This window comes from Acanthochromis polyacanthus, chromosome 3 (genome assembly GCF_021347895.1).
Source record: "Acanthochromis polyacanthus isolate Apoly-LR-REF ecotype Palm Island chromosome 3, KAUST_Apoly_ChrSc, whole genome shotgun sequence".
NCBI lineage: Eukaryota > Metazoa > Chordata > Actinopteri > Pomacentridae > Acanthochromis > Acanthochromis polyacanthus.
The window spans coordinates 5,137,204-5,149,107 of NC_067115.1; the positions used below are offsets into that span (position 1 = coordinate 5,137,204).

An 11,904-nucleotide genomic window follows, 5' to 3' on the forward strand; every position below is an offset into this window, starting at 1 on the left:
TTTTTCTTCTAAATAAGAAAAGAAGACCATTTATATACTGCAATTATATTTTTGTTCAGTGTAATATAGTGATTATGTATCGGCTGAGAACTGCCTGCTTCTTATATTTTAAAGCATTTATTAAACTCTGAACATCATACAAAAGGTTTTAACACATGTAAAGATCCAAAAAGACAGCCTAGAAACTAAAATTACCCTGTACTATTAAAAAAAGAATCTCATTTTATATAAATTTGAAAAGCAAATGATTACAGTTCCAAATATGTCTTGTTTACACAAAAGACTCCTTTTCAATATTTACATTTTTTACATAGCTTATTTGTTACTGTCTCCTAAATATTAGAAAGAAAAAAATTATAAGAAAAATAGATGAGGAGAGCTGGTTGCACCTAGTTACAGGTAGATTCAAGTAAAATCACACCTTATGGGTTTCACATACTCAGCCCATTTAGTCCAGCTCTGATAAAACTTCTGTTTTTACAGTTTTAAAGAAAATGCCAACTTTTCCATAATGTAAACCTCAAGTAGAATGTCAATCCATTCCTCGATGGTGGATGGTGCTGCTGTTAACCATTTTCTAGTGATGTTTTTTTTAATTTATTTTACGACACTGTCTTTAAAAAATGTATATTTATAGTACACCTTAATGTTTCTCCACATTTAAAGCCTGGAACAAATGGTTCACTTTGTCCAAAATTCATCTGAACGCAAACGTCAGCAAACACACCCAGTATTATCATATTTTGGCATTTATCCCATATATGTATGATTTATCCCTTTTCTGTTGTCGCACAAAAACGTTACGCGCTTCTTGATGACGTGTGTTGACTGGCTTCAGGGCGCTCGCTGTTGCCGGTTGGACAGACGGGGATTTCTCTAACCGGATTGTTGCTGCTAAGATAAGATAAGATAAGAGGATTGGAAAAACTCTCCGTTTGTTTTTCTTTTTTTTTTTTTTTGTCTTGGTTGCTCACTTGGCTGATGCCTCGTCAGTGTACCGTCGCTCTTTCACCGCGTCCCTCTGCTGCCACCGAAACCGAAAACCGAGAGCAGGATGAGCATCGATTACAGCTCCTGGGATCACATCTACGTGTCCGACGACGAAGACGCCACCAGTCCGTACGTGGACACACCGAGCCTGTTCCGAATGAGACACCGGGTCAGCAGTGAGACTTGTACTAGCCGTGACGTTTGGAGTCCTGTTCCTGGTTAGTTTTACCGATAGAAGTCACTTCTAGTTGCAAACCAGACGAGCCGATACACAGAGAGTTTGGCTAACAGGTGTTACAACCGAATCTGTGAGCGTCATATTTTGTGATCAGAGCAGAAATGCTCAGCTCATATGTGTGAAAGTAGCAGTACAGCACTGTAAATGAATCGCTGCAAAGAAAAGTCCTGCATTCAAAACCTTCCATAAGCATAAGGACATAAATATTCTCAATGAAATGCATTTCATTAATAAACAAGGCTTGTTGTGTAGTGAGGTGTGTCGGTGCCCCATAGAGTCAAAGACAGGTCAGTGAAAGAGGAAACGGAAAGCAAAACTATGCGACACAGAAGTGTGGTATTTTGGGGGTTTTTTTCCCTGTCACGTTTGTGGTGACATACTGGGTAATTATTTAAAATTCATCGACATCTAATATGTGACAAAGGTCAACACATGCTAGGTGTGAGTCATTAAAATAAGTGTTTAAAATCACAAGACAGCCGGGAAACCCACCAGGGAAAGTTTGAAAGCTTTATCAAAAGTTCCATTCCTGGTGACACAACTGTCAAAACACATCACTAGGTTAAACTACCAGATGACTGCAATTATAGCCTATACCAAGTACCACAGAAAATACTTTTACTTATTGTTTTCCAAATCAAACACTTAGAACCTGCCTGGTAAAATGGCTTTGATAACTGTTTTTATATGTCCACTGAGAAGTAACATGAAAGTACGCTGCACAAATTTCTACTCTGCAGTTTGACAAACTGATCTAAACTCAGGATTTAGCTTTTCCAGACATTCAACCACATCATATGATCTCTGTAGTAGCCTTTTCTGGAGCTTTCTCCCGCATCTCACAGCCTTAATCACTTATCCGTCTCCACCTACAGATGAAGACTGTGTTGCAGGTGAAACCTTAGGTAAAAATAAATACATTAGTGTACTCTGAGTCTACTTCATTGAGTCAAAATGTTTGGGGCATTTTGAAAATAGTCCCTCCATCCTTTGCAGTTTGTTCATCATATCACTTACAAGTTTATTTTTAATCGGTAAAATTGGTCACAGTTTCTAACAAACAATCTAAGATATTCTCATCGGAGATGTTTGTATGCTGTGATATTTGATTATTGGATTTTCATTTAACTTTCAAATATATGCTTTAATGTGAGCCTAAAAAGTCCAGTAGAAGTCAGTCTATACAAGTAGAAGCCCTCATCATTATTACCCCAGTTTGAGGGCAAATCATTCGACAACAAGAGACAAGTGAGTGGCAGTAAAATTAAATAAGTATATATCTAGTAGGTTTCTCAAAAAAACTCCGGTGGCCAAGCTCTGTTTGTTGGCTCTGAATCTGGGTAATTAGCTCAACTTGTTGCTGTTCCTTGACTTGGAAGGAAAGTCAAGAGTGACACATAGTTTCCAGCACCACCCTGATTTCCCTTATCTATTTTTTCCTGTTTCTCATATTTGATATCTGTAGCAGCTGATAAACTTGCCAAGTCTGGAAAACTCCATTTATTACCACTAGTTGAAATATTGAGAGCTGTTACACCCGTTGAGCACAGGGGTTCAGGATCACAGCTTGTTTTGAATTTGTTAGTGTATAAATTTGGCCATCTCTGTGTTGAAATATTTTAATTATTATCAAATCATCCATACACTTATTTTGTGTTACTGAAGAAAGTCAAAGCCCATAATGTTTCATATCTGCACAGTGTTTTAGAGCCTTCTGACGTCACTTTCAAGCATCTTCACCCCAGCCAATCCCCTTTGTTCTCCTCTTGTTCTCCCTGTTTTACTTGTGATTCTTCCACACTGTCATCTACCGTTGTCTTCCATCCACTCTGACTTTCCACAACAGGTCCGACTCGAGAAAATGGCTGAGTTTCAGCAGAGGGGCGAAGATCTGGAAAATAACTTTGCAGAATGTAAAAGGCTGTTAGAGGAGGCCCAGGGACAACTTAAAGAGCTGGAAGATGGAAGGCAGGAGGGTGAGGAAGATGAGGAGAGAGAGGCTGAGCTGAAGCAAGTCCAGGCCGTGGTGAAAAACTGAAGAAGGATGAAAAGACATTTGCAAAACTGATTGAGGAATACCGACGAGAAGAAAAGAAAGTACCGTGGAATGTAGACACAATCAGCAAAGAAGGTTTCAGCAAGGTACTATGTCGCATTGAGAGCAGAAGATTGGGTGTGACTTCTCGGTATCCTAATTCATTTTTTTTCTTTATCGTGTTTTCTAGAGTGTGCTCAACACCAAACCTGTACCAAAGGAGGAAACACAGGAGGAAAAGGTGGAGAAGCACAAAGCCTTTGTGGAGAAGTATGCAACGGAAATCAAACACTTTGGTATGCTTTCGTTTTGATAAAACTGAGTATGTTTGTTGTGTTTCCCTTCATGCTCCCTCACATCGTCATTTCCCACCCACCCTGCCCCTGCTCTGTTCATTGTGTGCTACTCTGTGACCTTAAAAACCAGAGTCTCTGTTCTCAACACATGGAATTTGTGTGTCATTCATACTCCTTAATTTTTAACTATAGCCAATGTCCCAAGACACGAAACCTTTTATGGGCCTCTACTCACCATATAGAGATTTCCATGTCAGTTTGACGAAGTGGCAAAATCAGAGCTATTTTTGGACGCTTGTTCCGTTATAACCATTCACCTTCCTGTTTCATAAATTCACACTGTGTGGTAGTTGTAGTTATGGGACACTTGGGTTCACTACTTCCAGGTGTTTGGACAGCATGAGAAAACGAGAACCACACTGTCCAGTTAAAAGTGAATGACTTGAGACTTGTATTTATTCTTATTGTTATTATTATCATCGATTTATGTAGAAAGGGAAATGTACAACATAAAGCCTTAATGTTGTCATTTAATGTAGGGTGACCATACGTCCTCTTTTGCCCGGACATGTCCTCTTTTGAGAGGCTGTCCGGCCTGTCCGGCCGGCGTTTTTAAAGTCCTTCAAATGTCCGGGTTTTTTATCTTGCCTAGCTTGAGCGCGTCACAGACCAGTGTATTTATCATTCATGTTGAATGGTTCCTTTGGAAACACGCTCTGAGAGGCGGTGTTTGAGCCGAACCCCGGAACGTAGTACAGAGCAGTACAGAGGCGCTCCACACTCACTCACTCCTCGCAGGCTGACAGGCAGGTAGACACACTGCGAGAGAGCACTCGAACCGAAAGAAAATACCGAAACGCAAATGTCATTTCACTGATGAAATGCGAAAAAAGTACCCCTGTTTTCGTCCGGGTCGTGTCAAATGGGAGGCAGAATGTACAGTCTGCAAAGCTGGGACTCATGTCTCTGTAGCTAATAAGAAAAGGAAAAAGAAGGAAAAAGGACTGTTGACTTGAGGCATTATTTCTATATTTTTTTCATTTTCCATTAGACACATTATTTTGAAGAATGGGCTAACTGAACATTGAAGAATAGGCTACCTCTCTTATTTCTTTTTGTTTAATATTTTGAGGCATTATTTCTATTTTACATAATTGATAATTGGGAGGTTATTTTGAAGAAAGGTACTCTACCTCACTTTTCCTAACTAAGGTGTAAGTGTCAGACTTAAGAGAGATGATTATTTCTTATTTTGTTAAATATCTGAATACATGTGTTCCTACACAACTTGAGTCAATAACTATTAAAGACTAGAGCATGCCATATTTGTATGTGACTGATTATATTGTTTTGGAGAATTGCTTTAAATTCTATATTATTTATAAAGCAACTGTTTGTAAGTGTTTTGGGCTATTTTTCTGTATATCCAGGTAAAGTGTTCTTTTCTGGGGAATTCAGAATATCTGTTTAACTGAGTTAGAAGCACAGAAAGCCCCCTGACCCACGGAAAACCCCTAAAAAAGGGGGGGGGACTGAAAATTTTTCGCCGCAAGCTATAAGTGTGTCCTCTTTTCAGAGAAACAGAATATGGTCACCCTAATTTAATGTATTTCACCAGAGTTAGCTTTAAGCTAACTCCCATCTCCAGCCCCTTGGCAGGTCACAATAAAAACGTCACAACATTAAAGTGTCACTAAAAAGCTGGACTATAAAATACAGAACACGGTTAAACAAAACATTATACTCACACACAAATGCAAATAAAAAGACATTAGTGGTTGTGGTTCTGAGTGTCCTGAAGCAGATTTTTCAGTTTGTTTTTAAAACTGCCGATAGAAACGCAGTTCTTAATGTCATCAGGCAGTGCAGTTCACCGAGTCGTAGCTTTTACAGAAAAAGCTGACCGCCCATTCATCTAAAATAGTATAGTTGCGTGGTGTGGAAAAACAACAGGAGGAATTAAAAATGCTGTGGAAAGTGTTAGCATAAACTTCAGAGTCTAACAAGGCTAGTAGGTTAGCATCATCATTCAGCAAACTGAAAACAGCCTTTACTGTCAGTAATCTTCTGTCAAAGTCTCTCGAAGTAGCTGGACGTGGGTAGCCTGAATGTTTTGAGTATCAAAGTTCAGTAATGGTAAGTTAAATGAATTTAATGGTTAGAAGCAAATACATCTTTCCCTATTCCTCATTGAAACTAGTAAGGAGCAAAATCCAGTGTGGCTGTACATTTTGGAATCCCATGCTTGTTAATTCTCATGTTTGTAACTGAGACCTGTTTTTGAAATTTTATACCCCAAGCAGAAGTTGCGATAACCCCAGAAACAAAATCAGAGTTGTTATTTCAGGCATTCCACTCTTCCTCTTACAAATGTTGACTCCGAGCCTATTTCTGTTTCTACCCTTTTCTTGGCCAAAATCATCACTTTTAAAAAGGGAAGTGGAATTTTTATATTGGTCGCATTGCCACAGTGTTCTCGTGACTGAAGTCAGTTCAGGGTTTCTGCAAGTCACAGCCTGCAAAGACACCAGCTTTACTTTTCTTTAAATGTATTAAAAAGGTCGAAAATATGTCTTACAGAAAGGTGTTGGCAGTAATGTTAGTTAATAAACGTGTCTATTTCAGCAAAAACACAAAAGCATTTCGTTGTCCATCCATTTTCTGCTTGTCCATGTAACAGTCGTTTTTAATGTTGAAGTAATGATTAGTACATAAATCTAGGTGTTGTGATTCTTGGCGGTCTTCACTGACGTGTTTCACACTTTGGTCAGTACGACTCTAAAACTAATATTCAATTTAGTTTTGTTTGCTCTTAGAAGGTCTTAAAACATATTTGCCTTGTATAAGCTTCAGAAGTCAGTTTGAATGTAGCATCATGCGTGTTATGTGACCGTGTGTTTACCAGGAATGTTGCGGCGTTGGGACGACAGTCAGAAGTATCTATCAGACAACCCACATCTGGTGTGCGAAGAGACGGCTAATTGTCTTGTCGTCATCTGTATTGACTTTGAAACTGATGAGGTGAGTGATGCGTGTGTGTGAAAACAAACAAACCCAGCAAACTGTGGCAGGTAAAGCCTTTTTATTTTTTCCATGTATTTGTAGAAACATGCCCTCATGGAGCAGGTGGCCCACCAAGCCATCGTTATGCAGTTCATCTTGGATTTGGCTCGGACACTGAAAGTTGACCCAAGAGGCTGTTTCAGACAATTCTTCTCAAAGATCAAGGTCTGTAGTTGCTAAAACATGCTCTGCTTCCCATTGGGAGAGCCATTTTTGTGTGCGCGTTCAATCAAATTGGCTCATTCCTGTGCTTTCATGTTCATGTCAGACTGCGGATAAGCCATACCAGGATGCATTCGACCATGAGCTGGAGTTACTGAAGGATCGGGTGCGCAGCTGTGCACAGCTTCGTATGGAGAACGCTATGAAGGAGCTGGAGGAGGAGGAGAAGCAGAAGAGACTGGGCCCAGGAGGTTTGGACCCTGTAGAAGTCTACCAGTCACTGCCAAAGGTAAACCATACCACAGATGTGTGCACTTGGTAGGGTTATAACTTTTTGAACTTTTTTTTCCAAAATCAAAGTCCTGCATCATGATTGGATGAACTTTTTGGTATAATTGAATAAACCAAACTCCATTTTCAACACTCTTTTAAAAAAGTCCCCCCGAAACAAAAAAGTAGAGAGAGAGATTTCCCCAAATTTACATGGCTTATCAAGTGAAAGCAAGAATAGAAACTGATACTCCAGTATATTATGATGGCAGTACAACCTATCATTGATCCATTATCAGTCATATTGACTTGTAATGGCCCTTGTGATAACTTAGCATGGTTTCGCATTTCATATCATTGGCTGTAATGTGTATTTAATACTTTTTGTTTCAGGGGGACTTTTTTAAAAGAGTTGAAAATGGAGTTTGGGTTCTTCAATTATATCAAAGAGTTCATCCAATCATGATGCAGGACTTTGATTTTGGAAAAAAAAAGTTCAAAAAGTTATAACCCTAGTACACACACACTCCTGAGAATTTGAGAATGCAGTATTTTTTCTGTCAATATAATGAACGCAGTCTTTTTGGGTGAATGCTACCATAATAAAATAATGAAATATTCTCAGTGAAGAGTGAAAACAGCAGGTAACTTTCAGGACCAGAGGATGAAGTAATGTGGAGTAATATTAACGAAACGCAAGCAACGGGAGGCGAATGATAATTTTTAAAGCTTTCTTGAGATAAATAGAAGTCCGTGTATTTCATGCTAAATCGAGAAAGGACTAATAATGTACAGTGGTTCATAGATGAACTATTTCATGCTTGTTTCCAACAGCAAACTTTAAATTGCCTGAATTATGGAGTGTTCGGGGATTTTTTTTTCTAAAGAAAAAGACACATTGTTTAGCTCTTAAAAAAAAAGGGTTGCCTTTTTTTTTAACATTCATTAAATCTAATTAATGAGTGAAATGTTTCTCTTAGTCAGACATTAGGTTGTGTTCAGAGCCACAGTGGATGTATTTCAGCTCTGTCTCCTTCTCTTTTGCTTGCTCTGTGTTTCATTATAGCAGATCACAGTAAGTGGTTTTGTCATTTGTGTCTCTGTAAGATATCTGCATTATTACATAAACAATTCAATAGTCTGTGCGCAAGCTAATCAATAAACCCTCTTTGAGATCCACATAAGACTGTAGCAGACCATCTGTCTTTGCATTTTTGAATTTAATATTGTATGTTTAGAAAATGTGAGTCTCCCTCTCTCGCTGCAAAACTGTGATGAATTGACTTCAGCAAGATTTCATGCAGCCGCATCCTGCAGCTGAAAAAGTGGCTGTTGCCCCGCTCTCTGTCCCCTGGGGCAGCGAGAGAACACAGTGTCTCTCGTTGCATCCACTGTTGTTCACACAGCACATCAAATTCGACACTTTGTTGTGCTGGAGCTACAAGCCAGACAAATCAAAACTGCAGATCAGCCCAAACCCGTGGCCATTAGCCACCTGGCTGCAAGTTCTGTTCATTTTTTCAACATTACGTCATATTGGCTTCATTCACATTATTGTTTAATAGTGTGCAGAGTGTAAAGGTATTCTGTTTATCCTGAGCAGAAGGGGAAAATTTGCTTTATTCTTGTTCATTATCAGCTTTGAAAAAAAAAAATGTTGTTTTTTTCCTCATATAGGATCCACACTGTATGGACTGTTTAATGTCTAATAAATTAAGTTGATATAAGCTTATGATTTTGTCCAAGTATTTAACGTACTTACAGTGGTGAGGTAAAGATCAGTTTCTCATTTGAGTTTAATCTATGGACAGTTGCAGTCCTGTTGTCAGAATTTCTGAGTTAAAATATTTAAATGTAATATTATTACATACGTTAAATAGATATTCAAGCTCTTGTCTAGGATTCTACTCGGGTATGATGTGGTAATATGAAATTGTTCTCTCTGTTCTCTTTAGTTTGTAATCTTAGCTGAAACATATTGTTCCAATCATCCACAGTCTCCAGACCAGATTCTTTTCATCACTTTCTTTATCAAACTTATTTCTGATCAGGAGAAAGCGAAAGGAATGTTTCTGTTAAAGGCTGGAAGGCATGTAAAAGTCTCTTCACTATTTAATGACCTGTTTGAAAGAAACGTCGTTACTTTTACAACCTTGTAGTTGGTGCAAGGGCTGCATTTTTTCAGACATCAAACTACTGTAAATTTTGAAGTTCGCTGATGTAAACTATGTTGCCATCTGGATAAAAAGGGAGGTCAGTACAGGTCAGCAGAATGAACTCCGTCAGCCATCCATGAACTCTCTGTGAAAGGTAAATGGCATCATCTACTACTTTTATACATATACTTTTTTAAAAAAAAGTTAGCTTTCTTTTGAGTTGAGTGAAGGTTATTTAAATAATTGCGTTGAGTCCAGATTTCGTAAAACTGGAGAAAAGAGAAGTGCTTGTCAAATGATCATATGCTTTTTAAACACGCAGTGGGAAGCAATGAAAGCGTTTCTTCCTCCTTAACTTCCTCCTCAGTTCATAAGTTCATTTCTCCGTGTCAGTGCTTTGACGCTTTGTGTCTCACAGGAAATACAGAGGAGCTTTGATGAGAAGAACATTCAGATGCTGCAGGAAGCTATGAACAAGCTGGACTTTGAGGTTAGTGTTACTCGATTAGAAAGTCAGAATTTCTAATCTTTAAAAGCAGCTCAAACATTTTGCACAAAATTGCACCAAAATGTATCTATTTATTCAGTGTGGTGTCCCTACGTTCTCTCTACAGGAAGGAAAATACCACCTGAAGAGGTGTATTGACTCTGGACTGTGGGTACCTGATTCAGGAGAGGGTGATGATGAGGAGGGTGATGATGAAGAGGATGAGGAAGAAGATTGAGAAAAATGGTTCGCATGCAAATCCTCTCAGTTTAAAGCTACTTTGTTCAAGAAAGTAAAACAAAATGACTACAGAATAAAGTATTTGGGCACCAGTTTGTATTATAGGCTGTAATGGTTGATCCCAATTGCAGATTTATTCCTGTTCCTGTTACTAATTTCAGCAGTGGCACGGTACATATTTATAATTCTAAAGTTGTAGGTAGGTCTTATATCTCTGTAGGCCGCTGTGACTGCTGTTCCAGTGACAAACACCAACCGTCAGACTTCATGATGAGTACAAACTGGATGACAAACAGCTACTAAGTTCTTTATGGTGTTTGTTCATATTGCTGCTAATGAAACACTTACTCAAATATCACTTAGAATTATTGACTTAAAACTTTGATTTGCCTTCCCAGTCAGAGTTTCTGTCTACATTCATCTGTTGTCCTGCTGTGGTCAACAGCGCCACCTTAAGTCTGTCTGGGGACTGACAGCTCATTCACTACCAGCAGAAACCTGTATGGAAGTCAGCCCACCTCACAGCTTTTGTCATTGGTTAATTTTAAGTCCACAGATAATTTTATTTGTAATCAATATGAAGCTAAAATAACTTTACATAAACTCACTGTGTAGATTGTCAGTCATCCAAATCTTGGTTATCCTAAGAGCTTCAGTAGAAAACAGCTGGACTAACTGGAACTCCCACCAGTCAGAACTGAGGAAGCCTCTTGGATGAACGTGAAACATCTTCAAGGACCGACAAATGAAGTCCGGTTGCCTCCTACTGAAGCACTTAGAACTTGTCCTATGATGAGTGGAGTGCAGACTTTGTGCGTCCAGCACAATAGAATGTGGAATTTAAAAGTCATTTAAAGATTACCCTGAAGGTGGCATCCAGTGGATAGAATGATGAAGGGATCACAACAGTCTTACATGTGAAATTAGTCAACTTTGATTTTGTGAGACTGTTAAATGTCTGGATTCAGTTAGAAAGTTACATGAAGTATTTATGTCCATGGTATTATTGAAACTACCACTTGACCTGTAAGCTAACAGAACCGCATGTATTGGCTGATATTTAGCGATTGTAAATACATGGATGTCGGCATATATATGAGACAGTATTTAAAAAGCTGCAGCAGTTACAGCTAAAGACATTTTTAAAATCATTCAGATGGTGTAAACAAGTGAGTATCTACACATAGATCTGTTTTCTTTTGTGTGTTTAGCTCTCTTGTGTCATCATTGCTATCAACCGCAAAAATGTACTATTAGTTGTTCTTTAATATGAACTGCAGACATCTCAGAGTAAACCTAACCCAAATCTTTGGTCATGCATTGATTAAATTGCCAATCAATTAATTTTTTGGTCAAAGTAATGTAAAAAAGCAGAGGGGTTGTTTTGGAAACAAGATAGCTGAATATAGAGTCAGTGTGCAGTGATACAGAATGTAAATGAAAAATACCTTTATTTGATTGACTTGAATATCAAAATATCTGCTGATGTAAAGATCAATAAGAGTTTGTCCTACTGAGAGGCAATCCAAGTTTTAGTGTTGCTGCGTGTAGTTTGTGCATTGTCGCATTATGTATAGTTTGTGTTTTTTTTTTTTGCAATCAGCACATTTGATTTTTGTTTATCTTTGTAGTTGTGAGACTATTTTTAAGTCGTACGCTCTAGAATAAACCTGAATCATTTCTTGTAGCTCATACTATGTTTGTTTACTTTTTCTCTGAATCCTGACTCATTTTGTCTCTCCATCTCTCTCCTTCACTTGCATAATTAATTGCTGGGCTGCTCTCCCTCTTCTCCCTCTCTCTCCTTCATAATTAATTGTTGGGTTTGATTTAGTGGTCTGTGCAGGATTTTTTTGGAGGTAAAGCTTCTTTGTGCAGTCACTTTTGTAAATAGGAAACGATCAGCGCAGGTCCGGGGCATAAATCAAATCTAGATAATGCCTATAAAAGCTGATGGGAGAATAACA

The 11,904-nt window shown here is 38.4% G+C and overlaps 1 protein-coding gene across 1 annotated transcript; it reads left to right on the top strand.

The window, feature by feature from the left end:
• The first annotated feature begins 814 nt into the window (after nucleotides 1-814).
• Nucleotides 815-10,029, top strand: cdc37 (cell division cycle 37 homolog (S. cerevisiae)). Its single transcript, XM_051946085.1, is given in 9 exon segments — nucleotides 815-1,159; nucleotides 3,075-3,249; nucleotides 3,252-3,370; nucleotides 3,454-3,559; nucleotides 6,465-6,580; nucleotides 6,665-6,787; nucleotides 6,891-7,073; nucleotides 9,629-9,700; nucleotides 9,825-10,029. Coding segments are annotated over 9 exon segments (1,110 nt in total). The 5' UTR covers nucleotides 815-1,054; the 3' UTR covers nucleotides 9,936-10,029.
• Nucleotides 10,030-11,904: the final 1,875 nt, after the last annotated feature.